Raw genomic sequence first — 27,215 nt, 5'->3', positions numbered from 1 at the left:
GGATTATGGGAACTACACAATTCAGGATGAGATTTGGGTGGGGACACAGCAAAACTGTATCAATAATAAAGATGACAGATTTCTGGCAGAAAATGAGAAATGGGGAGAATACACATTTTCTCCTTACCTCTATCACCACAATATATTTGTAAGTTTGTTGTGCCAACAGAATAAGATCAACCTTTCATCAATGAGTTAATGCAATAATAACAGTAATCATAATAGTGAAGATGAGCGTGGCTCCTAGTTTGAGCACCTGGGGTATATCACCACTCTTCTGGGTACTTTCCATACATTATGTTAGCAATTCTCAAAGCAGCCCATCTTGTAGGTCATAGCAACAACGATGTGTTAAGCACCATTATGCACCGAGTGTCTTCTAGGTGACTAGAACAGTGGTGGATAAAACAGACACGATCTCTGCCTGCCTCATAGAGCTTCCGTTCCAGTAAGAGACACATTCAATAAACATGCCCACAGGATCATTTCGGGGGTGGATGTGGTATACAGGAATAGGCAGGGTCATGAGAGGAAGAGGGACTGGGGTGGGAGGCTATTCTAGACGTAGGGGCTTGGGAGGGCATTTCTGAGGGGCTGAGACCTGAAGAGTGAGGACTCAGAGCTCTCAGGACGAAAATTCAACAGAGAAAGGGAAGACGCAAAGGCTGTGGGGCGCATGCGAGTCTGATGTGGCTGAGGAAGGGGCCAAGGAGACTGGAGGGGTGTTAGGAGGGAAGAGAGGTAGGTGCCAGTGTTGGGACCTACATTATGCCATACAACTTTCTGTGTTGGCCAAGGGAAACCTTGGACTTGAGTTTAAGTCTATGCAGAGTCATGACTATATGGTTTTGCGGCAGGAGAAAACTGCAGTGAGGACCCTAAGTGGGCTTAAGCGAGTTGCTGAGGCTCAGAGTAAGCGCTAGGATAGGCTTCCTGCCCTTCAGAACCAGCGCTGGGAGTCAACACACCCAGACTCACCCTGGATTGCATCCAGGGACCTCTGATCCTCAGGAGGCTGCCAGGCTGTGGTCTGATGAGAGCATGGGGCAGGGGCCAGGAACCAGGATGTGCCATAAGCATTCTGGTCGCTCCTGGGCCAGGCTGCGGCTGCCCGGGGAGGGGATGGTACGACAGAGGCTGGGGAAAGGAACAGCTACTACACAAAGCCCCTGTTGAAGAGAAACTCCGGCCAGCTGCCCAGGGCTGGGCTCAGAGCCAGGGTGGCCTCTTAGCATGCCCAGCATCCCGCAGCCCAGCCTCCACTGAGAGCCAGTGCTCCCCACACCACTCCTGGAGCTTAGGGAAATCTCTGGATCAGGGTCATCTCATCCAGCCTCCTTCCTCTAGTCCAGGCTGGGCTCAGATCACCGAGGTAAATGGCACCATTTCCACCAAGTTGCTCAAGCCATGAACCTCCACCTGATTCTTGATTTTGATTTTCCTTTCCCTCAGTGTCTAACCATAACAACCAACTGTGCTGGGCTGTGTTCTCATTTCTCTGCATATATTGACTCACTTAATAATCATGACAACTTTACCAGGTGGGTGCCATTGTGATTCCAATTTTACAGATGAGGAAACTGAGGCCCAGAGAGGTTTAGTAACTTGACAAAGATCACACACCTAAGAAGTGGGAAATCTGTGATTCAGATGGTCTGGTTCCATCGTACAGCACACTTCTTCAAGATCTGGATAACATGTCACTTCCTTCAGAAAACCTTCCCTAAGACACCCCCAGCAGGAGGCAATAGCATAAGTCAGATAGACATGAGTTCAAATCTTAGCCCTGCTACTAATGAGCTGTGTTACCAAGAACCAGTTACTTAACCTCTCTGGGTCTCAGGATTCCTAAAATGGAGACAAATAACAGTACTTTTGCTCATCTATTCCTTTGTTCCCTTTGAAGTCTGTACTGTTATTTATGTGTTTTTTTAATAAACAAAGTAAAACATATTTTATTTTCAAATGGGCACCTGTATAGAGAGGCTGAATGTGCCACCCAGATCCCCGTCAGTGGAGGTCTTGTTGCCCCCGCTAAGGGAGTGCACTCAGCTGTCTCAGACCCCAAAAGCAGCCTCACTTGAGGCCATACCTGCACCTGGGGCAGCTTGTGTCCCCAGACAGATGGATGCTGGGATACAAGGGCCTGGCTATCTCTGATTACCTGGACTGCTTCTGAGGGCCATCTCAGCTCCAGTGGTCCTGTGGGGTTGGGTCTGCCTCCAGCTGCATTTCTCCCTCTGCCCTCTCCTGCTTCCTGCCTCTCCCTACCACAGTGACCCCAAGGGCACAACCTAATGATGCCCACGCTTGCAAATCTCCATCCCGGAGTCTACTTCCTGAAAGCCCAACCTGTAGAAACCATGGCATGAGGATTTATGAGCTGGTGTGCTGCAGTTTTTAGCACTTCTTATCAGCTATATGTATCGGGCAGTTATTCTTTAATATTTTCCAGCAACCCTGTAGAGTAACAGCTTTGAGCCTCAGTCTGTGGACGAGAAAAATAGGAACCCAGAGAGGTTAAGAAACCTGCCCAAAGTGTCCCAGCACGGAGTGGTAGAGCCTAGATTGACCAGATACTGAGATTCCCAAGCCTGGGCTTCCCACCAGTGTACACGGTTAACAGGTGTCCAACATTGTAACTTCATTTGAAACTGAAAATTGAAATTGAATTAACAAGAGAAGGCAATAAAAGAAGTAATTTCAGCTTCCCTTATCCTTAATCGCAGACTGACTCTTAACTGACTGTGGTTTTGAATGCCTCGGTTTACAAGGCGTTCAGGGGTGGGACGGAGCTCAGCCACGCGAGCTTTGGTTTCAGATCCTGGCTCCACCATCTCCTGGCTGTGCAAATGTAGGCGAGCTATTTAGCCTCCTTTTGCCTCCGATTCCTCATTTTTAAAATGGAGACAGTGATAGCATCTGATTCAGTGGTGTTTATAAAGATCAACTGGGTCATATTTGATTCACAAAGCACTTCGAACAATGGCTGGCATGTGCAAAATTCTGGAGTGAACAATTTGGAGTCTGGACTCTGAAATCAGGGAGAATTTGAACCCCAGCTCCCAAGCAGAGTGCAATTGTAAGAATTTAAGAGAGTTGCTTAATTTTTCATGTCTCAGTTTTCGTATCTGTAAAAGAGACATAAAACCATTACCCAGCTCTTAGGGCTGGTGCGGCGATTCAGTGAGATAATCTGTGGAGACAGAAGCCGGATGCCGACGTCGCACTGCCTCTGAGCTGGGCTGGCTGACCTGCACTGGCACACCCCGGAGAGTGAGCACTCCCTGAAATTCTGCACTCCCTGTGCCTCATTTGCTCCACCCTGGTCCCAGCCCTGACTTCTGAGCTCACAAAGCCCTCTGGAATAACATTAATAATAACATCCATGAACTAATTAATATTACTATCTAGGACTTATATGAGAGTGGTTAAGAGCATAGACTCCAGAGCCAAACTGCCTGGATTCTAATCCTGACTCCGTAGCTGTGTGACACTAGGGAAAAGGTACTTTATCTCCCTGTGTCTCAACTTCCTTATCTAGAGAATGGGCATAATAATGGTATCTACCTTATAGCATTCTTGGGAGGTTTAAATGAGTTAATGTGTAAAGCATGTTTTTTACTTTTTCTTTTTTTTGGGGGGGGGTGGGGGAAGATGAGGTCTTGCTCTGTCACCCAGGCTGGAGTGTAGTATTATCATCATGACTCCACTGGGATCACCACACCCAGCTAATTTTTTTTTTTAATCCCATCTCTACAAAAAAATACAAAAGGAAATTAGCTGGGCATGGTGGGGCATCCCTGTAGTCCCAGCTACTTGGGGGGCTGAAGTGAGGGAATTGATTAAGCCCAGCAGGTTGAGGCTGCAGTGAGCTGTGATGGCACCACTGCACTCCAACCTAGGTGACCGAGCGAAACTCTATCCCAAAAAAAGAGAGAGAGAGAAAAAAGAGAGAGGGTCTCACTATACTGCCCAGGCTGATTTTGGACTCCTGGCCTCAAGCCATCCTTCTGCCTCCACAAGCATGTTGAACAGTGTCTGGCATTGGGTGAGCACAATATGTTATTATCCCTCTTAAGTCACAGAGCCCTCGAGTCTTAATATTATTAGTATTAGTATTATATTAATATTTTGTCCATCATGAGTTCCTTAAGGATCCAGGTCGTAACTCATTCCTTTCTTTCTCTGTAGCACCTGGTCCTGAGTGTGGACCTGTGAGGAATGAACTATGATCATCTCAGTTTGGCAGGTGAGGAAACTGGCTGTGCCCCCAGGGCACGTGCAGCTCACCTGCTCTGATCCTGGTGCTGCGGCCAGCACTGGGACCCGCCCACACCTGCCTCCCGCTGTTCCTGCTGGTTAGGGGGGCCGGGGGTCTTACCTCACAGCCTTTGGCCATGGCGAAGCCCCCTCCCAGGAGAAGGATGATGTTCCAGGGCACTGTCTCCTGGGCCTTCTTCCAGGTCAGCAAGGGCTCTGTCTCTGTGTTGGGAGCTGGGCAGAGAGAGGGATTCAGCACACACTCAGGGCCGCTCAGCCTGAGGCAGAGGCCACCAGCCCTGCAGCCCCATCTTACTGGGGACACTCAGGGGTCCCCAGGAAGCCAAGTGGTGGATCCAGCATCTGGCTTGGAGCTTTAGGGAGAGAGTGCACAGGCATCATGATAGGGGAGCTGCTCTATTCCCAGTGAAAATAATTTTCATGATTCCCACAGCTTGAGAGTTTTAAAAAACTCCACATGCAGGACATAACTTAACTCTCCCAACAGCCCTTCGGCACAAGAGCTATTTTTACCCTCATTTATAAGAGAAAAGGTTTTCTTTGTACTGGAACATGCACAGAGAGGAAAGAAAAAGAGGAAGGACATTCAGAAAAATAGAAACAAAGGGTATTTTTGAGCCTTGAAATGATGGGATGATTTTTATTTCCTCGAAAGTGGCAGTGCTGCAGTGGTGAGGACAGTGGGCGGGGGAGTCAACAGACTTTCTGCAAGGGGTTAGCGAGTGAATCATTGAGGCTTTGCAGGCCACACAGACAGGCTCTGTTGTCACTACTCCGTCATTGTGGCATGAAAACAGCCAGAGACCATACCTAAACGTGTGGGCCTGGTTGTAAATAAAACTCTATCTACAAAAGCAGGTGGTGGGTTGGACCTGGCACGTGGCTGGTAGTGTGACATCCCTGGGTTGGGGGCATAGGCTTGGAGACAGACCCTCCTCAGTCTTGGCTCACTGCGTGCCCTTGACAAGTGACTTTGCCTCCCTGAGCCCATTTCCTCAGCCGGCACATGGCACATTACAGAACCAGGGGGGTTCCTGTGAACACCAACCAGGACAATGATGGATCTGCAGGGAGATGAGGCATTTCCAGTTAGCTGATAGTTGCATCCCCAGGGTCTAGAACAGTGCCTGACACCTGATGGTTACTCTGTAAATATTTGTCAAATAATGTATATGACACACTTAGACCCATGCCTGGTGCGGGATAATCACTCCTGAAATAGGACTTTTCTTGGCAGACTGTGACCAGGGAAGCAGGGAGGATGGGTCTGACTCCTTTAAGGCAGTTTGCCATCTTCCAGGACAGTTCCTGGTCAAGCAGTTATGGACATTTTGCTTCTCCTTTTGAGCTTTTTCCAAATGTTACACAGTGGTTTACCTAAAACAAGATTTTATAGTCAGGAAATAAAGATAATAAAAGCTACTTAATAAAATCCCTCTACCAGTAAGCATGCAGTCCACAGGTGCATGCCGCGCACAGGTGTATGCAGTCCACAGGTGTATGCAGCCCACAGGTGTATGGAGTCTACAGGTGTATGAAACCCACAGGTGTACGAAACCCAAAGGTGTATGCAGTCCACAGGTGCATGCAGCCCACAGGTGTATGTGGCCACAGGTGTATGAAGCCCACAGGTGTATGCAGCCCACAGGTGTATGCAGCCCACAGGTGTATGTGGCCACAGGTATATGAAGCCCACAGGTGTATGCAGCCCACAGGTGTATGTAGCTCACAGGTGTATGCAGCCCACAGGTGTATGTGGCCACAGGTGTATGCAGCCCACAGGTGTATGAAGCCCACAGGTGTATGTAGCCCACCAATGTATGAAGTCCACAGGTGTATGCAGCCCACAGGTTTATGCAGCCCACAGGTGCATGCAGCCCATGGTATCTACATGTGGTGCAGCTGTCATATACCTTGAGGGGATTCTTGGGCCAAATGCAACATACACTTAAGCCCAGAACTGGACAAGGCAACCAGACATGGCAGGTGGCCCAGCCCTCTGCCTTCAGGTGATAAAATATTTCATTAAAGAAGTACAAAAGGTCTGAAAAAGTGAAGTGACTCACCCCACACAGCAGGTAAGGGTGGATGGGACAGAGGAAGGAAGAAGGCCTTGAGCAGGGTCCCATGTAATGCAGATTAAATGGCAAGCGCGTATCAGACTGTCTGTCACATGCCAAGTGCTCAGTTAATGTTAGCTACCATGGTTTTTATTGTTTTCCCATCCAACCATGCCTTTGCTGCTATTTCTCATAAGCACAATCTCTGACTACGTGGATTTCCCACTGCAGCTCAACCTGATATTCGCTGGCTGTCTATAGCAGTAGCTAAAGGCACAAGCTTTAAACTAGACTTGAATCCTGGCTCTGCTGTGCCCCAACTGTGTGATTTGGGCCAGTGTCACTACCTTTGTGAGCCTCGATTTCCTCTTCTGCAAAATGGGGTAACAGCACTTCCCTCAGAGACTTACTGGAAAGATGAAATGGTCCCTCTGTGCAAAGGACTCATCCCAGGGCCTTGCCCAGAGCAAGTCCTTGGCCAGTTATTTAGCAAATATATATCGAGTACCTGCCATGTGTCAAACACTCTTCTGGGCTCTCAGGATACAGAAATGGCCAAAACAGAGAAAATTCGTCTCCTTGGAGAACTTATATTCCAGGGGGGAAGTCAGGTGATAAACAAATAAATATACTGGCCGGGCATGGTGGCTCATGCCTGTAATTCCAGCACTTTGGGAGGATGAGGTGGGTGGATCACCTGAGGTCAGGAGTTCAAGACCAGCCTGGCCAACATGGTGAAACCCCATCTCTACTAAAAATACAAAAATTAGTTGGGCATGGTGGTGGGTGCCTATGATCCCAGCTACTTGGAAGATTGAGGCATGAGAATCGCTGGAACCTGGGAGGCAGAGGTCGCAGTGAGCTGAGACTGTGTGGGTGCACTCCAGCCTGGGCAACAGAGCAAGACCCTGTCTTAAAAAATAAATAAATAATGTCAAGAAATTTCATGTGCTATGAAGAAAAATAAAATAAGGTAAATGAATAAAGAGTAACACAGGAGGGAGATTTTCTAGATGGTGCAGTCAGGGAAGGTTTCTCAGGAGGTGGCATTTGGACAGAGCCCTGAATGAAGCGATGGAGTGAGTCATGAAGCTCCAGAAGTTCTCTAGAGCTGTCAGCTGTTCCTCTAGAGAACTTCTAGAGGAACAGCTAGTTGACAAACAGGAAAGAGAAGTCGTCATCATCATCATCATCACCATCATCATCAACTACTTTTCCACCACAAGCACAGTGCCTAGCACATAGTAGGCACTCAATCAATATTTGAATGACCACAAAGGGTGAGAAACGCAAGTGCAACTCAGACCCATAAAAGAATAGTGGGGTGAGTATAAGAAGAAAATCAAGGCTGGCTTGAATGTCTGGTTCTAGGTCCTCTCTCTCTTTCTCTTTGTCTCTCTCTCCCCCTCTTTTTTTTTTTTTTTCTTGAGGCAGGGTCTCACTCTGTTGCCCAGGCTGGAGTGCAGTGGCGCCATCACAGCTCACTGCAACCTTGAACTTCTCAAGCAATCTTCCTGCCTCAGCCTCCCAAGTAGCTGGAACTACAGGTGTGAGCCACCACACCTGGCCCTGACTCTTTTTAATGAGCAGTGTGACCTTGAACAAGTCACTTACTCTCTTTGGAAACTTACTGACCACAATATAAGACTCCACAAAAGTCTCTAGTGTTAAATACCAGAAAGTATCACATCAGCCAAGTCTGCACAGGGTCACTGGTGGCCAAAGGACAGGCAGTGCTCATGGAGTTCCCTCCCCACCCTCTGGGCAATGCTGGAAACTCCAGTTCAAAGACCCCTGGGCTAAGGGCACACATTGGCATTCCACGGACCAGACTCAACACACGTGTTTTAGTGCTACTGTGGTTGGCCCACATAGTATTTGTTTTTCAACTTGAATGAGTTGCCAATATTTAAAACCAGGGAGATTCCACATAAAAATCTAGATTTTTGGCTTCTTTTGAAAAATCAGCAAATCTGACTAAACTAGTTCTGTTTTCCTGCATGGGTACAATCAGTGAAAACTAAGTAATATCTGCCCCCTTTAATTTAAGTGGGGATTGGCTCACCAGTTTTCCACAGACCCTGCCTTGCGACAAGACTGAGGCTGTCACTACTTCTTTTTTTTTTTGAGACAGACTTATTCTTTTACCCAGGCTGGAGTACAGTGGCATGATCTTGGCTCACTGCAACCTCCACCTCCTAGGTTCAAGCAATTCTCCTGCCTCAGTCTCCCAAGTAGCTGGGGTTACAGGCATGCACCACCCACCCAGATAAGTTTTGTATTTTTTATTAGAGACAGGGTTTCGCCATGTTGGCCAGGCTGCTCTCAAACTCGTGACCTCAGGTGATCCACCCACCTCAGCCTCTCAGAGTGCTGGGATTACAGGTGTGAGTCACCACGCCCAGCCTCTCACCACTTCTTACTGACCTCAGCTGTTGTCTCCCTTTGTATAATAAGGAAACTGTTCTCTGTTTCAAAAATGGGAAAGGAAAGATTGACAAGGAGGGCCATATGTTTCTTGAGACACATTTTCCTGAACCCAATCTGCTGCATATAAATGTTACCTTCCATCTGGAGACAAACATAGGTCAAAAATATATATATATAACATATAATCTATATTATATATTATATATGATATATGTTTTATAGATTATATATTTATAAAACATATGAATATGTATCTTATATACAAAATAAATGTTACCTCCCTGTAGGCAGTTGAGTTTGCAACCCCTGATCTATAAAGCCAGTAAAAGCCAGAGGTGGAAGGCATCTAAGGGACTCCCTCATTTTCTAAGTGAGAAAGCAAGGCTCGGAGAAAATAGGAGCCTCCCTGAGGTCACCCAGAAAAGTAGTAGCAGAGCTGGGATGCCAGTCAGCTGTGTCATAGTAAAGTAGGAGGCGGGACTCACTCCAGGGGTGGGGCTTGGGCACCAGACCAAATTGAGGACCAGCCAAAACAGGTCCTGGGTGGAAGCAGCTTTCCATAAGACATGCCCACCAGTATACCATGTCAGTTTACCATTGCCATGGCAACACCCGGAAGTTACCATCCCTTTTCATAGCAATGACTCAACAACCTAAAAGTTAACACCCTTATCCTAGAAATTTCTGCATAAACTACACCTTAATTTGCACATAATTAAAAGTGCATATAAATATGACTGCAGCACTGCCTCTGAGCTACTACTCTGGGCACACTGCCTATGGGGTAGCCCCACTCCACAAGGAGCAGGACCTCTGTGCTGCTGTGCACTGCCGCTTCAATAAAAGTTGCTGTCTAACACCACTGGCTTGCCCTGGAATTCCTTCCTGGATGAAGAAGCCAAGAACCCTCCCAGACTAAGCCCCAATCTGGGGGCTCCCTGCCCTGTAACAATAGGGCCTTCCCCATGGCCCCAGCTGAGGGAAAGCCCTGGGCATTGTGAGTTCACCCCCAGGTGCCAGAACCGTGGATGGGCACCTGACCAAGGGCAGCTGATCCATAGGCTGGCCAGGGATCTATGAGGCTGTGAAGTAGCCTTGTGGGAGGAAATCTGCCCAAAGAACAACCAGCTGGACCAACCCGACTGTTACATCTTACAGATGTATCAGTGGGAAACAGAGACCCACTGGGCGAAGAGAAGTGACACCCGAAGGTGAAAGAATGAACAGAGAGGCCGCATGACACACAGGGGGCATGATTGGGCTGAAGTTGGGTGAGGAAGCAGAAGCCAGGAGGAAACAGATACTGTGAGGACACAGAGGCTCGGGGGAAGCAGAGGCTCAAGGGAGCAGTTGGACACTATGAGGAAGTGGCCGCCATCAGGTGGAAGAAGCCAGGAAGGGGCAGAAAGTGTGAGAGGCGATGCCACAGGGAATAGAAAACATGAGGAAGTGGAGTTAGCAGAAGCCACGGGGATCAGACACTATCAGGGAACAAAAGTAGAGACTAAAATGAAGCAGAAACTATAAAGGTACAAAACCTAACAAACAGCAGAAACTAGGAAAAGGTTAAGAAATTATATACAGAGGGAATGATGAGAACAGCCAGTTGGAAGACTGACTGGAAGAGAAGCAGAAATGGAGAAAAGCTGAACCCTGTTCAACTGCAGAGTACGCAGGCCCATAGCTAAGCCTCCTTAGGCCCAGTTCCAGCCTCCCTGAGGTCCGGCTATGCTACAGGAACTGTCTATGGGTCACACATGGTGGCTCATGCCTGTTGTCCCAACATTTCAGGAGGCAGAGATGGGAGGGTCACTTGAGGCCAGGAGTTCAAGGCCAGCCTGGGTAATGTAGTGAGATCCCCGTTACTACAAAAAAAAAATTTTTTTTTGAGACAGGGTTTCACTCTGTCACCCAGGCTAGAGTGCAGTGGGTGCCATCAGAGCTCACTGCAGCCTTGACCTGCCAGGCTCAATCAATTCACCCACCTCAGCCTTCCAAGTAGCTGGGACTACAGGCGTGCCTCACCATGCCCAGCTGTTTTTTTTTTTTTTTTTTTGTATTATTTGTAGAGATGGGGTTTCTCCATGTTGCCCAGGCTAGTCTCAAACTCTTGGACTCAAGCAATCCACCCGCCTCAGTCTCCTAAAGTGCTGGGATTACAGGTGTGAGCTACCATGCCCAGCTGCTACAATTTTTTTTTCTTTTAATTAGCCAAACGAGGTGGCTCACACCTGTAATCCCAGCTTCTTGGGAGTTTGAGGTGGGAGGTTCACTGGAGCCCAAGAGTTCGAGACTGCACTGAGCTGTGATGGCGCTACTGCACCCCAGCCTGGGTGACAGAATGAGACCCCATTAAAAAAAAAGAAGAAGAGAGAAAGAACTGTTTATGGAGCCTGTAAAATCCTCATCTTCCTACAGGACACATACACTATACTCCCCACACTCAAACCCCGACTCTTCCATGGCTAGGGCTATCCTGAGTGACTCTATTTTTCTCAACAATAGAAAATAGTTTGATTATGGTCCCTATTTCCTGACTCCGGAGGAGCTCAGCCAACTGCCCCAGGTGGCAGCCTCAGGTGTTGGCGTCACCTTCTGGCAGATATCTGCTGGACACCAGAGGAAGTCGCAAGCTGGCAATCTGAAGACCACAGTCTATGGCATTTTGTTTAGAGGTACTCAGCGATTTTTTAAAAAATGGAATCGGAATGCCTTCAGGCAGTTTCTCCTCAGTCCCCAACACTTCCTATACAGTTGAAACCCAGCTTGTGTTTTCCATGCGTGGCTCCTTGGGCAGCCAACGTGCAACTCCTGCTTTGGGCCAAGGGGTCATTTTTCTGCAAAGGGCAAGAAAACTAAACATTTTTTGCTTCGTGGGCCAAGAGGCAAAATTGAGGCTATTGTGTAGGTACTAATATAACTAAAGAAAATAAATTTCCACAGGTTCCTTAGGGGAAAGCAAAATTTGATACATGGACACTGAAATTTAGATTTCATGTAACTTTCACATGTCCTGAAATGTTTTTCTTTTGATTTTTTTTTTTCAACCAGTTAAAAATCTGAAAACTGTGCTTAGCTCACAGTCTGTTCAAAAACAGACAGCTGCCTGGATTTGGTCTGAAGACTGTAGTTGCTAACCCCTGTCCCCAGACAAGGCAACGGCTCAGACAGTGAAAGGAGAAGCAGGAAGGACCATGTGGTTAGTGCAGTGGGGGGTTCCAGGCCCTTGATGACCACACTCCACGTCACAGTCCTCACTGAGCCCACCAAGACCCCAGCCTTGACCACCTTACCTTTGAAGTCAAACCACCACTTGAGAGAGGGCCTTTGGGACGGGAAGAAGAACAAGATGGTGACAATAGCCACGCCGGTGACGGCATCAGAAAGAAACCTACAATGAGAAGGCCCCAAAGCATGTGACCCTGGGCATCTCAGTGGGCCGAGGTTTGGCAGATTTGTAACGGAGGATTTGTGGAAGGGAATTAGGCCTGCTGTGAAGGGGCCATTGTTGGAGGCTGGGCCACTGGATTCTGTCCTGCAATGCACTAAGCATGGTGCAAAGCTCTTCATTCACAGCTCCCCGGGGGCATTTAGATGCTGCTTGCGCCCAAGCAAATGCTTATCCTCCCAACTCAAGGACCCTAGGAAGAGGGACTCGACCAAAGAGGGGAGAATCTGAGGGCCGCAGAATATTGGAATCCTTGGAACCCCCATAAATCACCCTCACCGGGACTCCTGTAAGAACCCCGCCTTTGTTCAGCTTGTGCTTGAATCCCTCCTGGGATGGGCAGCTGACCACATTGAGATACAGCCCACTCACACCAGTGGAACGCAGATTGACCCAGCCTCATGGCCCCTCAAAACCTGACTGTCACCTTTCAAGCATCCACAATGTGTCCTTTAGGGGAGACATTAAGCCCTCGGGGCAGGCACTTTCCATTTCAGGTGGAGAATCAGAGGGTCAAAGAGCAGAAACAACCTGTTCAAGGCCAGACCCTGAGCAAGTCATTTTGTTAAATTGACGTACAAATACAACCAAGATACCCTGTAAATTTTAAAGTTTTTATTTTCAGCATTGGACACAATTCAATAAGGAATTGGTTAAATACATCGAAGTGTTCCCATTCTGTAGACCCTGGCCTTAAACTCAGATTGTTCTGGCTCCAAGTTCAATGAAGCCTAGAGCTCACTGCTAACCAGAGCTCTTTCCACTCACACATTTGGAAAGGAGAGTATTCAAACAGACAAGAAGTTGGAAGAGATGGTCAATATCATTATAATCAGAGAAATGCAGATCAAAACACTAATGGTATACCATTCATCTGCCAACAGGCAAGACTTGAAAAGGGGAGTAAAACTGGTGAGGGTATTGGGAACATAGGCCCTTAGTGAAAGAATAAACCAGTTTAACCTCCTGGGGCATTTGGCAACATGTTTCCAATTTTACATGTAAATACCCTTTGATCCAGTTATCCTACTTCTAGGTATTTAACGTTGAGAAATAGTCGTACTTTTGTACACAGATTATGTGCAAGGATGTTCATTGATAAGAGTAAAAAAATTGGAAGATTTTTGAGAGACACATTTAAAGAAATTGTGTTCCATTCATATTATGAAGTACATTGCATCTGTTTAAAAAAAGATAAAAGATAAAGTCAATCTCTATGTATTGACATAGAAATACAACCAAGATACCCTGTAAATTTTATTTTAAAAGTTTGTATTTGAAGCATTGAACACAATCTAATAAGGAATTGGTTAAATAAATCAAAGTGCTCCCATTCTGTAGAGTACTATGTGGTGTTTTAAAAGAATGAAGTTGTGACCTGAGTCCAAGAAAATAAAATTTAAAAAAAAGAATGAAGTAAGTTCGAAATGGCAAGTTGTCCATGATCATATTATTATATTTTACAGTCTTTTGTTACATGTATACATATTTGTATGTGTGTATGTATGAAGATATGTGTGCATATCTGGAATGTCACACACCAAACTGCTCATTGCGATCATCTCTGGGCAATGGGACATAAAGTGGATAAAGAGCCATTAACTTACTCTTTTACAATTCAGCATTGTTTGAATTTTTATGAATATGCATAACTTTTGAAATTCTATACAAAATTAAAAAGCAGATTACAAATAATATGTCAACATGATCATGTTTCTGTTAAAAAAAGTCTTCTTTTTAATAGAGTTCTAAAAGCCAATTGGCATATGTTTCATTGAGGTGTAATTAACATGCAATAAAAAGCACCCATTTTAAGGGTATAGTTTAACAAGTCTTGACAAATGTATACAGTCTGATAACAGCACGATCACAATGTAGAACAGTTCTCAGATAGGCATTTTTTAAAAGTCAGGAAAGATGTATAATGTATATCAGAATTAGAGACTGAGATTTGGCTGATTTTCACATTTTCTGTATTGTTGAAATGCTTATAATGCTCATTTTGCATCTGAAAAAAATAAAGCATCTACATTTTGGAAAAATAAAAAAATGGTAAGAGCAATGACAGCTTCATGGTTTTATGAAATTATATTGTTTCTTGCTTATAACAACCTTCAGGAGATCAGAATTTATGTCACCCATTTTACCAGGGAAGAGGTTGAGGCCCAGAGGGTGAGATATCTGGATTGTGCACTGTCCAGTATGGTAGCCACAAGCCACATGTGGACTAGTGGGCATTTGAAATGTGGCAAGACCAAACTGACATGTGCTTTACATGTAAAATACACACCAGATTTTGATGATTTCACATGAAAAAAAGAATGTCAAATATCTCACTAATAATTTATACATAAAATATATTATTCATATTAGTTTCATCTGTTTTTCACCTTTTTAATGTAGCTACCAAAAAACTTAAAATAGATATATGGTTCACATTATATCTCTCTTGGATGGGGCTAATCGAAATAATCAGATTTCACCAAATCCAGCAGATTCATCTCTATTTAATCATGTTCCCACCCACACCAGAATTTGACACAGTGCCCACTCACACTTCTTAAAACACTCCCCTCTCTTGGCTTTTGCTGGTCCATAGCTCTAAGTTTTCCTTCTACCTCACTTACCATCTTTCTGTTTCTCTAGTAAACTCACTTTCCTCTCCCCAGCTCCCAAGTGCTGGGGTTCCTCATGGTCTTCTATACTCTCCTTAAACACTTTCCATAGCTGAGCCCATTGATTCCTATGGATTTAACTCCCAAATTTATACAGCAACTCCCAGATTTATGTATGCAACCTAAACATCTTTTCTAAGCTCCAGTCTTGCATATCCAACTGGCTATTGAGCTTGAAAAGTCTAAACCAAGTCCAAAATAGAATTATGAATAAGCCATTCCCAGCCCACTAAAAAATATTCTTCTCCAACTAACCACCATTCATGCAGGCACTCCTTTCATTCACACCCCCCAAACCAACCCAGCGCAAGTCCCACATTTAACTTTGAATGATATCTTGACTGCTACATCGTCACTGCTGCCACCCTCACTGAAGCCATCCCCCAGACTAGGGGTCAGCAAATGTCTCCCGTAAAAAGCCACACAGTAAGTATTTTGGCTTTGCAGGCCACATGGTGTTTGTCTGGACTCACATTTCACATTGGAGTGTGAAAGCAGCCATAGACAATATATAATTGAATAGGTGTGGCTGTGTGTCAATAAAACTTTATTTGCAGACACTGAAATTTGAATTTCATATAATTTTCGTGCATTACAAGACATTGCCTTTTGATTTTTCCACAGCCGTTTAAAAAATGTAAAAGTCATTCAAAATCAAGTGGCGGGCCAGATTTGGCCCAAAAAGACAGGGGCCATCTAGATGATGTTATAACTCCTAACTGTTCTCCTCATCTATATTTTTGCCCCCACTACCCATTTCCTAATGAATATAGCTAACGGTTATTGAGTTCTTTCTATGAGCCATTTTAATCACTCGACATGTATTAACTCATTTATCTTTATAACAAGCCAATGAGAAATGTACTATTATAATATTTTACAGATTAGGAAACTGAGGCACAGAGAGGTTGAGTAGCTTACAACCCTCCAATGGCTGCCCACTGCTCACAGAAAAAAAAAAAAAAAATCAAAATGCATAATATGCCCGAAAAGACACTCTAATCTGGCCCTCCCCTACCCTTCCTCACCCACTTTCCTTCCTTCCTACCAGGCCTCGGTCCCACTGGGCTTTTCTCAGTTTCTCAAACATGCTACATTTGTTCTGACTCAGGATTCAGTAGACATTCCCAGCGCATCTCCACTGCTTTCACCTGCAGTCTTCCTAAGCTTTGGCTCTTCCCAGAACTGTCCAAAGTCAATGCCCCTGCTCTATTATTTTATAGCATAACCCTCTCACTCTTTCCTTCATAGCACTCATTGCAATGCAGTTATTTTGTTGTCTAACTACTTGCTTTTGTCTGTGTCCCAGCACCCAGCATGCAGCTTAGCACATAACAGGTTCTCAATCAATGTTGATTGAATGAATGAACGATTTGCTCAGTCACGCAGCTCATAAGTGGCAGAGCTAGAATTCTAACCCAGTTTAGTCTGACTCCAAATCCAGAGCTCTCAACACATGAGAAGTCATATTTTATCACCCAAACCTAAACTCTTTTGAGAGTGAAAGAGGGAGCTATTAATAATCATATGGGACAAGAGATGGAAACTTGGATGCAGGTCTCCCCAGCTACAATGCTGCCTCTCCAGCTCCAGGTGGCCCAGCCCAGAATCCTCCCTGTTGGACTCCTCCCTGTGGGTCCCCAGAGTCTCACCCAGGAGTGAAGAGGCTGGCCCAGCCAGGGATGAACTTCGGGTCCCGGGAGAAGAGGAGGATGGCAAACATGCAGAAAAGGACGAAAACGGCCTGTTCGGCAAACCTGTGGCACAGACATGCAGGCATGATGGTGACCCTGGGTTTCAGGCAGACTGCAGCAGGCACAGGCCCAGGCAGCTGCCCACTGGGAGTGAATGGGCCCGGGATCTGCCTCTAAGAAAGCTGAAGTCATCCACTCCCCAGGGAGTGCCCAGAACAAGGGGAGGGGCGCCAATGGACTGTAAATGATTCCTGTCCTAGGACTTCCACGCTCCCTCAGGATCCTTCCTGAGCCTCAAGTCACCCCCTCCCCGAAACCACGTGCTTCATTATCACCAGGAGTTTCCCAGGGTCCTACAGAAAATCAAGAAAGTGAGAAACAGAGACAGAATCCAAAAAGCAGAAAGAGAAACAGACAGAAATGCAGTAGGCAAAGAGAAAGAGGAGCATTCATACAGAGAGAGAGAGAGACATAAAAACACACAGTCTGTCTATACTGAGAGGAGAAGACACAGAGAGGGGACAGACCTGGGGAGAGGGTGGATGGAGGTGGAAAGAGAGGATTCCCAAGAGTTGGAGGAGCTAGTTACCCAATGTACCCATTTCAAAGACTGGAGAGCAGGGCCCAGAGAGGGTTAGTGCCATGCCCAAAGCCACACAGGACATGAGTGGCACCGCTGGTCCTTGAACACAGGCCTACTGAACCCATTATTTTCACCATATGGAAATGTGCATTAAACAAGGTCCTGGAAGCCACCTGAGATAGTGTCAGGTATTCTGTGTACCGGGAGGGAAATGGTGCCTTGGGTGGAAGATAGCAGATCCCACTGTAAGTACATTCTGAGGGGTTTTTTGGTCCTCAGGTTTCTACCCCAGCACCAGGGCAAGAGGTTGACTGTGTAAACCACCTCCCATTCTCCACCTCTAGGCTCCCAGGCCATGGGTCCTGGAATTCCCCTGGAGCTCAGCCCCCATGGGCCCAAGGCCAGGCCAGGAGGAAGCTTTCCTGAGCATTTAAGACTCAGCTCTTTCCTCAATCCAAGGACCCCCATATACCTGATGGGCCCCAGGTTCTGGTATTCTTCCCGAATTACAGCTCGAGCCCTGTTTTCTGCAGTGGTTCTTATCTCAGATTTATTCTTCCTCCAGCCCCTGAAACAGAAAGTGGGAAGTTAGGAGTGTCCACTGCAGGTATAACTAACTTCTCACCTACAATCACCACTACCACCTGACCAAGTCACATCCTCTCTGTCCAGGAGGCTGCAACTGCCTGATGGCTGGTCTCCCTGCAACTGTCTTCCTTTGCTACAGTTGTTCTCCCCACGTACAGCCTGGTTGATCTTTAAAAATGTGAATCTGATCATATGCCTCCCAGGCTTAAAATCCATGAGTGGGTCAAACAGGCACATGAATAAACAGAGGAATCAATGGAACAAAGCAGAAAGTCTAGACACAGACTTAGTCACAAATGGGGATTTAGTCTATGATAAAGTTGCTATCTCAGATTGGTGTGGAAAAGATGGACTATTCAATAAATGGCATCAGACATATAGATCAACGGAACAGAATTGAGAGCCAAGAAATAAACCCATCCACTTATGGCCAATTGATTTTTGACAGGGGTACCAAGACTGAATAGTGGGGGAAGGAATAGCTTTTCAACAAATGGTGCTAGGAAAACTGGATAGCCAAGTGGAAAAGAATGAATCTGGACCCCTACCTCACACCATATACAAAATTAAACCCAAAATGAATTGAAGACCTAACTGTTAGAGCTAAAGCCATAAAACTCTCAGAAGAAAAGGCAGGGGTAAATTTCCATGCCCTTGGAATAGGCAACAGTTTCTTCAATATGACGTCAAAGCACAAGCCACCAAAGATAGATAAATTTGACTTCATCAAAATAGTAAAATGTTGTGTGTCCATAAATGGTGTTAGGACACTGGGTGAACATTTGGGACAAAAAAAAATGAAGTTGAATCCAAACTTCACACTGTACCATAAGGATGAACTCCAAATAGATCAGAAGTTTAAATGTAAAAAATATAATACTAGAAGAAAACATGATTATTCTTTTATAAGTCCTGTATTAGGAAAACCTTTCTAAGCTGTAATTGAAATTTCAGAAACTATGTGAGAAAAGATTGAAAAAAAATTAAAACAATTCTTTAGAGAGAAAAGCACCATAAGCAAAGCCAAAAGACAAATCAGGAAAAAAAAGTAGCTTCTATTGCAGAATAAGCACTCATCTTTCCAAAATATAAAGCGTACCAGAAACTAGTAAGAACAGGACCAACAACCCATTTGAAAAAATGTATAAAAATATGAACACACGGTTTCACAATTCACAGGAAAGAAAATACCGATGAACAAACTTTTCATATGCTTCCAAACCTATGAAAAGTTTCCTAAAGTTACTCTTCATAAAATAAACGCAAGTTATTTTTCTCTTATCAGATTGGCAAAAATCCACTTTGCTGCAAGGAAGCAGACACTCTCATACATTGTGCATGGGAGAGGAAACATGTAAAATTTTTATGAAGAATGATTTGACAATATCTATTAAAATAAAAATGTGTTTATTCTCTGATCCAGAAATCCCACTTCTGGAAATGTATCTTATAAAAATGCTTGTTTCCTTTGAGCTAGAGTTGCAACGTAAAAGAGAAAAAATAAAATAAAATAAAAATAAAAAAACAGCTGGGCATGGGGCCTGTAATCCCAGCTCTTTAGGGGACCGAGGTGGGTGGATCACTTGAGGTCAGGAGTTTGAGACCAGCCTGGCCAACAGAGTAAACCACTATCTCTACCAAAAAAAAAAAAAAAAGCACAAAAAATTAGCCAGGCAAGGTGGCAAGAGCCTGTAGTCCCAGCTACTCTGGAGGCTGAGGCAGGAGAATGGCCTGAACCTGGGAGCTGGAGGTTGCACTCTGAGATGGTGCCACTGCACTCCAGCCTGGGTGACAGAATGAGACTTTGTCTAAATAAATAAGTAAATAAATAAAATAAAAAAACTAAAATCTGTCAGGGAGGCCTGTCACCAGAAAAAGATATCTATGTCTGCTCATATTTGCTTAAGAAAACTCTGAAAGATTACACAAGAAACCAATAAAAGTGGATGCTTGTTTGGGAGGATATCGTGGGTGAAGAGGCCCATGGTTGGGAAGAGGGGTTCTCACTGCATACTTCCCAGTGTTGTTTTTATTTTTAAGAACCATATGTATGTGTTGCCTATCCAAATTAACATAACTATATTAAAAAGTAATTGAAGTAACCAAAATAAATATAGGAAAACAAAGTGCCAGTATTATATTTTGGCTAGACATCATTTCTGGCTCAAGTCTCTGGGTCTGAAGCTTGCTCTTTCTTTGTTTAGAGGTTGATTTGGAAATGTTAGATATTATGGTTTCTTTAGCACCCAACTGAGACTTTCTCCTTAACGTAAGTAGACTGAGTGATGAGAGTTGATAAAGACATATTTCCCATAATATGATTTGGTGTTATTTAATATTTTGTCCTCCTGCCTCCCCAGATTATCTTCTGTATCAGGGCCCCATGAAATGGGAAATAGTGCACTCCCCTCTTCTCTGGTCAAGAGTGTTTACCTTAAAGACAATACTATTAATAATTAGTAATAATATGTGACATCAACAAAGGGTCTGGGTGTGGCAGGCAGGTCACACCTCTCAATCCTCACATCCCTGGGAGGTCAAGAAATGAGAATATGGCTAGCATGGTGGCTCACACCTATTATCCCAGAGCTTTGAGAGGCCAAGACAGGAAGGATCGCTTCAGGCCAGAAGTTTGAGACCAGCCTGGGCAATATAGTGAGACCCTGTCTCTACAAAAGATTAAAAAAAAAAAAAATTATCCAGGCACAGTAGTACTCGCCTGTAGTCCCAGCTACTTGGGAGTCTGAGGCCAGAGGAACACTAGAACCTGGGAGATTGAGGCTGCAATGAGCTACGATTGTGCCACTGCACCCCAGCCTGCGTGTCAGAGCAAGACCCTGTGTGTAAAACTAAATACATACATACATACATACATACATAAAAGAAAGAAATGAGAATATGACATGAAATAACAATCATCCTCAGTTTTCATAGGCAGATGCTGAGGTTAGAAAGGCCACTCCCTGCTTCCCCACTCTACCTGCCAAGAAGAAAATGAGAGGTACCTGAAGCTCAGTCCCCCGTACAGGAAGGAGATCCAGAGCCAGCCTGCCAACAGGAACAACAGCATAAGAGGGAAGGCGAAAATGAACCAGGAGCCGAAATTCACCACGTCACACTGTGGAAAGAAACTGGAGAACAGTGGGAGATGAGAACAGGCCAAGGGCAGCCATGCCCATTTGGGGAGTGGCAGAGGAGACCAGGCGGTACTAGTATTAGTGGGTCAAGAGGGGAATGAGAGGGTCCCATGGAAGTCTTGGGGACATTGTTTTCCACCTATTCTAATAGCAGCACTCTTTTTTCCTCTTCTTTGGAGGCTGCTGGCTTCTGACCCAATGGGACCAATGGGTGCGCTACAGTCAAAATCTCTGCCCCCTGGAGGCCAGACAGGTACCCGAGTGAGTGAAACAGGCCAGGCCGGCCACGTGAATTGAAGAGAGCCGTGCTCATTAAAGGGGTCAGCTGCTATTTGCTCCCCCAGGGTTGCCATGCAAGAGTGCACGGCCAGTAAGCCCAGGTTTGGGTTTTACTTGAAATTATGTGATGTTTAAATGTTGGCAATTCATGAAAATGTTTTTAATGAATGTGGGAGTCAAGCATAACACATCTGCAGGCTGAAACCTTTGCCCTCCTTATTATACATGCTCAAAGAGCCTGGGCATTTTGTCCAGGCAATGGTGATGTCGATGAGTTCTTTCTCTGCTGAATGGTGTCCAATCTCAGTTTTATTAAGACATCATCAAGCCTGAAAGGATGAAGGGCAATAACACTTAGTGCTGGTGAAGATGTGGAAAAACAGGCAGATTCTTGATGTCTGTTCATCAGAATACTCTTTTCTGGAGAGGGATTTGGTAAACTGCAGTAAGAGTCTTAAAAATGTGCATATCCTTTTATCCAGAAATTCTACTACTAGAAATAAACTTTAAAACAAAAAACCAGAAATGCGGTCAGGAATATAAGTGCTAGATTGAAAAGAGGAAAAGTAAGTTATAGAATGATGTATACAAAAGTATGTGGACACTCATGGACATTTCTAGGTAAATAAATAAGTAAATAAACCAAAACATTAACAGTTATTATATAATAAATAAGCAAACAAAAATATTAATAAACTCTATATAGTGGGATTCTAAGTGGTTTTTATTTCCTCCTTTTTCTCTACCTGTATTTTCTACAATGAATAAGTATACCTCTATAATTAGACAAAATAAAAATATTGTTTTAAAAATATTAAAATATCAGCAAGTGTGTGGTCAGTTACATAATTTGTAACAGCAAAATAATAATTATCATAAAATGAAAACAATCTAAATGCTTAAGATTAAAGTATGTACACCCAAAATAAAATAATATATAGTCACTAAAAATTATGTTTTCTAAAAAATTTTAATAATAAAATCAGACTATAAAACTGTATTAAGAGCATACTGGCAAAAACGTTAAATATATGCACATTTAATATATGGACATAGAAAAGTCTAGAAGAAAGTCTTAAAATATCGACAGTGGGATTGAAGGTATTTCAAACTTCTTCTACATTTTCCAAATGTTCTTTAATGTGCCAATATCATTTTATAATCAGAATAAACCAATAAATGTATTTTGGCAACAAGGGCTAAAGGACCACTCAGGGCAATCACTTCTCCTGTCTCCCAAGGCTTCTCCTGTTCTCAGCTGGAGAATCAAAATCACGTATTACCTAGCATTCCTTTTAAATCCCCTCTTCCTACACCAGAGGGTCTACATTTGAGCCCTTGTGTTGCGTAAGATTTGCATGTAATTAACTTGAAATCCTACATTTGATATTTTTACTGTATATATAGTTAATATTATATATTTTATGTATTATATGTTAATATATACTTAAATATACATAAGATATATTTTAGAAAATATAAATATGAAATAAACATATAAAAAACATGTAATTTCCCCAATTTCATTTCAGGTTGGAACAAAGTCCTACTCATATCAGGGCAGGCAGGTAGTCTGACAACGCTTTGACAACAACTGCTCCCCTCCAATTCTCCCTATCCTCAACCTAGGCTCTGCTCTCCATCCCCAGAGCCCACATCTTCCTGTCCAGCCCTGGAGATGGGTCCCAGCAAACCCTAATACCAAATGCCTACCTTCCCCCTCCGCAGAACACTAAAGGGCTGAGCCTAGATACTCCCCACACCGGAAGCAGGATCATCTTTGCTTCTGGTTTTTCTGTCAGTGAGCTGAAACCAGAAGGCACAGACAGCCTTCTTTAAGGGCTAGAGATAAAAAGACATCTAAGGTTCACAGTAAAACTCAGCGGGCTTAAATCAATTGGTGAAACACACCTACGACTTCTTTTTTTTTTAGTTGTTTTTCACCTCTCCCAGTTCATGGTTGACAATCACTGGTTTCCATCATCAAATCTTAAAATCAAAGCATTTTGGAATCTGAGAATGTATTGGCAATTCATCTCATCCAGGGGTTAAGGTTTAAAATCAGCACAAGGCCAAACATGAATGTACTAAAATCTCTTGTGAAAATACCTGTAATTACTCACTTGTATGTTACTGAGGGTTGCACACATAGCAAACCTCTCTCGGGGAGATCAGCAGGGCCCCCCTTCATCCCCACGTGTTTTTGATTCTTTGGTTGGGCAACAGGTAAAGAAGTCGGCTAGTATATGCGGCCATGTTGAATATCAAATACTTTTTGGTGCCCTTTGTTGGCCAAATGCCTACATTTGCATTTATGTAAATTAAATGAACCTATGTTACATCTCCACTGCAAGGAATCTTAGAAACCCTGCCTTGGAATCCTGGAACCTAAAAGTCTTAGAGACAGGATCTTGAAATACTGACGTTTTAAAATCTTGGAAACCAGAGGCTTAAAATAATGGCAGCGGCAAGTTGTGCAGTTGGAGCATCTTTCTCTTATCCTCATGTCCTGACCGGCCACCCAGTCACTGCTGACCACTTCCAGGGGTGGGGGGACTTTAGCTCCCAGCAGAGCCCACTCCACTGGGGGACTCTGCTTATGCTTGGAAGGCTTCTCTCAGGCCATGACAGCTACAGACCCATGACTCCCACTGGGTTACTCCTCTGCTGTCACCTTTCCAATGACCCCCATCTCACTTGAAGGAAAAGCAGGAGTCCTTAGACAACACTTAACACTATCACCTTATGTCTTCTCACCTTCCCTTTGCCCCAGGCTCTTCATCTCCCTTCACTCTTCATCTCCCTGGTATTCCTGCTGGTCCCTGAACCTCCCCAGGAACAGCTCCACCTCCAAGCTCTGTAGGAGCTACTCCCCGCTGTCGCTGTCGCTGTCGGCAATGCCTTTCCCTCCTGTGTCCATGTGGCTCATTCCCTTCTAGGTCTCTGCTCAAATGTCAGCCCATCAGAGAGAACCGGTGTCCCTGACTAACCTACATAAACTAGCACCCCACTCTCCTCACTTCTACTCTCTTTCCCTGCCGTATTTTTTTCCTAACTTATCACACAGATATGTTTTATATTCATTTGCTTTTTCACTTATTGCCTGTCTCTCCCGCCAGAATGGAAGTTCCCCAAGGGCAGGGATCTCACTGGATTTTGTGTATTGCTGTGTTCCCAGAGCCTGGCCCAGAGAAGGCTCTCAATACACATTCCCTGGATGTTGAATGAAGGAGGGAAGAGGAGGGGAGGAGCAGAACCCTCCCTGCTGGTGGGGACTCTTGCTCTCTACCTCTTGAGCTGGCCAAGCAGGATGAGGTTAGGGGCTGTGCCTGTGAGTGTGGCTGTGCCCCCAATGCTGGCTGAGTAAGGGATAGAGATGAGGAAGCCCTTCCAGATGTTCCCACGATATTCATCCTCCTTCCTGGAGTCCGCCAGCAGATCCAGTGGAACCTCCGTCTCCCCAGGGTGGTCTTTGCTTTAAACAAATCCAAAGAGAAGCCATTCAGAACACATGGAGAACAGGCCACGGACTGCCCAGGGGTTGGGGAGCTGAGTGATCTTTCTAGAAGGTAATTTGGCACAGGTATCAAAAACCTGTAACAAGGTGCAACTCTACAGTTCAGATATTCTACTCTAAGAATGTACCCTAAAGAAATAGACAAGTGTCTCAGGGGTGGGTACACGGGAACTCACCATGCCATTAAATATAATTTAAATGAAGAACAGTCTAAATGTCCATCTAAAAGGGGCTGATAGTAAAGATGACTCTCTTCCTGGATGGAACACCAATGCAGCTATTAAATGGATGCTTATTAAGATGAAAGTTGTCCATTCACAAACTACGGCGAAAAGGCATGCCACAATACCATTTAGTTTTTTATTGTATAAATCCTCATGGGCGTGGTGGCTCACTCCTATAACTCCAACACTTTGGGAGACCAAGGCAAAGGATTGCTTGAGGACAGGAGTTTGAGACCAGCCTGGGCAATATAGTGAGATCCCATCTCTATAAAAAAAAAAAAATCAGCTGGGCGTGGTGGCATGCACCTGTAGTTCCAGCTACCTGGGAGGCTGAGGCAGAAGGGTTGATTGAGCCCAAAAGTTTGAGGCTGTAGTGAGCTATGATTGCCTCACTGCCCTCCAGCCTGGGTGACAGAGTGAGACACTGTCTCTAAAAAAAATTAATAAGTAATAAATAGAAATAAAGAAATAGCTATGTTTCATGAATATAAAAATATTTAAAGTCTAGAAATAGATGCAAGTTGTTTTGATATCTTTCCCAGGAGTGGAATTACGTATTTTTTTTCTTTTTTATTTTCTGGGTTGTTTTCCTTATACAGTTAAAGAGTTTTGGGAAATAATGACATTAAGAATTTTTAAGTATACAATTAAAAGATCATAATGTTGGCATTATTGAGGCCAACATTATGGCATTATATGATGTTCACTATTCTCCATTAAGTAAAATAGGTATTTGGAAACAGACTGAAATGAAGGAAAAAAGTGAAATAGCAGGTTACAAAACAGCATATATAGCATTATCAATTTTATTTTATTTTATTTTTATTTATTTATTTATTTGAGACACAGCTTCACTCTTGTCACCCAGGCTAGAGTGCAATGGCATGATCTCAGCTCACTGCTACCTCTGCCTCCCAGGTTCAGGCGATTCTCCTGCCTCAGCCTCCCGAGTAACTGAGATTCTCCAGCCACACTGGCTTCCTGGCTGCTCTTAGACCTCTCAGGAGCTTTGCATGTGCTGGTCCACATGCTGAGAACACTCTTCCCACGGATACCCCCACCACTCCCCACCTCTTGCAGAGATTTGCTCAAGCACGACCTTCTTGTGAGGACTTCCCTGACTACCCACATTCAAACTGCCCCTTCCCACTTACCAGCTCGCCTCCCCCACCCTCCTTCCTGCTTTGATCTCCCTCCAAAGCTTATCCACCACCCAACAAACCATGGATTATATTCACTTATCCGTTTCTTGCCACTAGAATGTAAACCCATAAGGGCTGGGCTTTCTGTCTGTTCCTTGCTGTATCTCCATCCCTAGAATAGTGCCTGGCTCATCGTAAGCTCTGAATAAATATTTGCTGAATGAATGAAATAGACCGGATCAATGCCCAGCACTGTCTTGAGCAGATTGCTTGGCTCCCAGTTGTGTCATCACTGTTAAATTGAGATCACAATGCCATAATAACAAGTGCTAACATCTGGACATGTAAGGTCCAGCCAACCTGCTCTATCTACATTACCTCATTATCTCACACAGCCAGTATGGAGCAGAGCCAGAGTTCCAAGTCAGGTATTTGCGACTCCAAATCCTATGATCTTAACTACATTGCCATAATGCAAAGGATACTCTAGACTAAATGCGATTTCAACATCAATGTGAAGATGCTTTCTATAGGGTGAAGGGCTGTTATTGTTTTATAACTTTTTTTTTTTGTCTGTATGGACTGTTAAACCTGCCTGCACCCCTCTCCTCCTTGTGTCATGCAGTGTGTGCTATCTTGCTCTTCTGGATCTCTTCTTGCAAGAGGAAAGTACCTGTGACCCTCAATCTCACCAGATCTTTAGGGATTTAATATACTGCCCTACCCTTTCCATGTCTGCATTTTTTTAAAGGAGGCTGTTGAGGTTAATGTTTAAGCCACAGAGATGAATGGTGGAAACTTAGGCATTAGGTCGTTTGGAGAAAAATTCAGGGATGGGAGGAAAATGATTTGCAGCACTGAATTCTTGTTCATTGTCTCCTTGAATCAAGCACCGCCTCCTCTACGAATTTCACCAACAACTTACGCTTCTGTGCTGGCGAGAAACTGCATCTCCGTGGGCACAGTGTGTAGGCCGTTTCTCCGCACAGCAGCTAGGAGGAAAGAGCATGATGTCTTTAGCGTAATGTAGTGAATGGAACAGGAGTATCCCAAATCTTGTGAAGTTAGTCAAGAATGCTTTCTTTGCCAAGGATCCTATACTATTCACTGAATCAAAAGACAAAGACAGAGAGAGGGAGAAGAGAGAGAGGGAA

The 27,215-nt window shown here is 44.4% G+C and overlaps 1 protein-coding gene across 1 annotated transcript in view; it reads right to left on the bottom strand.

Moving 5' to 3' along the window:
- Positions 1–27,215, bottom strand: part of LOC105542282 (TP53-regulating kinase) — a 131,703-nt gene that overhangs the window by 13,024 nt on the left and 91,464 nt on the right. Inside the window, exons 4-10 of the mRNA XM_011983751.1 lie at positions 26,987–27,053; positions 24,468–24,653; positions 20,768–20,893; positions 17,647–17,742; positions 16,550–16,654; positions 12,068–12,165; positions 4,385–4,497 (exon numbers count right to left, since the gene is read on the bottom strand). Coding sequence (XP_011839141.1) covers positions 4,385–4,497; positions 12,068–12,165; positions 16,550–16,654; positions 17,647–17,742; positions 20,768–20,893; positions 24,468–24,653; positions 26,987–27,053 — 791 coding nt within the window. The remainder of the gene's footprint in view (positions 1–4,384; positions 4,498–12,067; positions 12,166–16,549; positions 16,655–17,646; positions 17,743–20,767; positions 20,894–24,467; positions 24,654–26,986; positions 27,054–27,215) is intronic.

Source organism: Mandrillus leucophaeus, unplaced genomic scaffold, assembly GCF_000951045.1.
Source record: "Mandrillus leucophaeus isolate KB7577 unplaced genomic scaffold, Mleu.le_1.0 Scaffold255, whole genome shotgun sequence".
Classification (NCBI taxonomy): Eukaryota; Metazoa; Chordata; class Mammalia; order Primates; family Cercopithecidae; genus Mandrillus; species Mandrillus leucophaeus.
The sequence above is the reverse complement of the archived record's forward strand: the minus strand, read 5'-3'. Positions and strand labels throughout refer to the sequence as shown.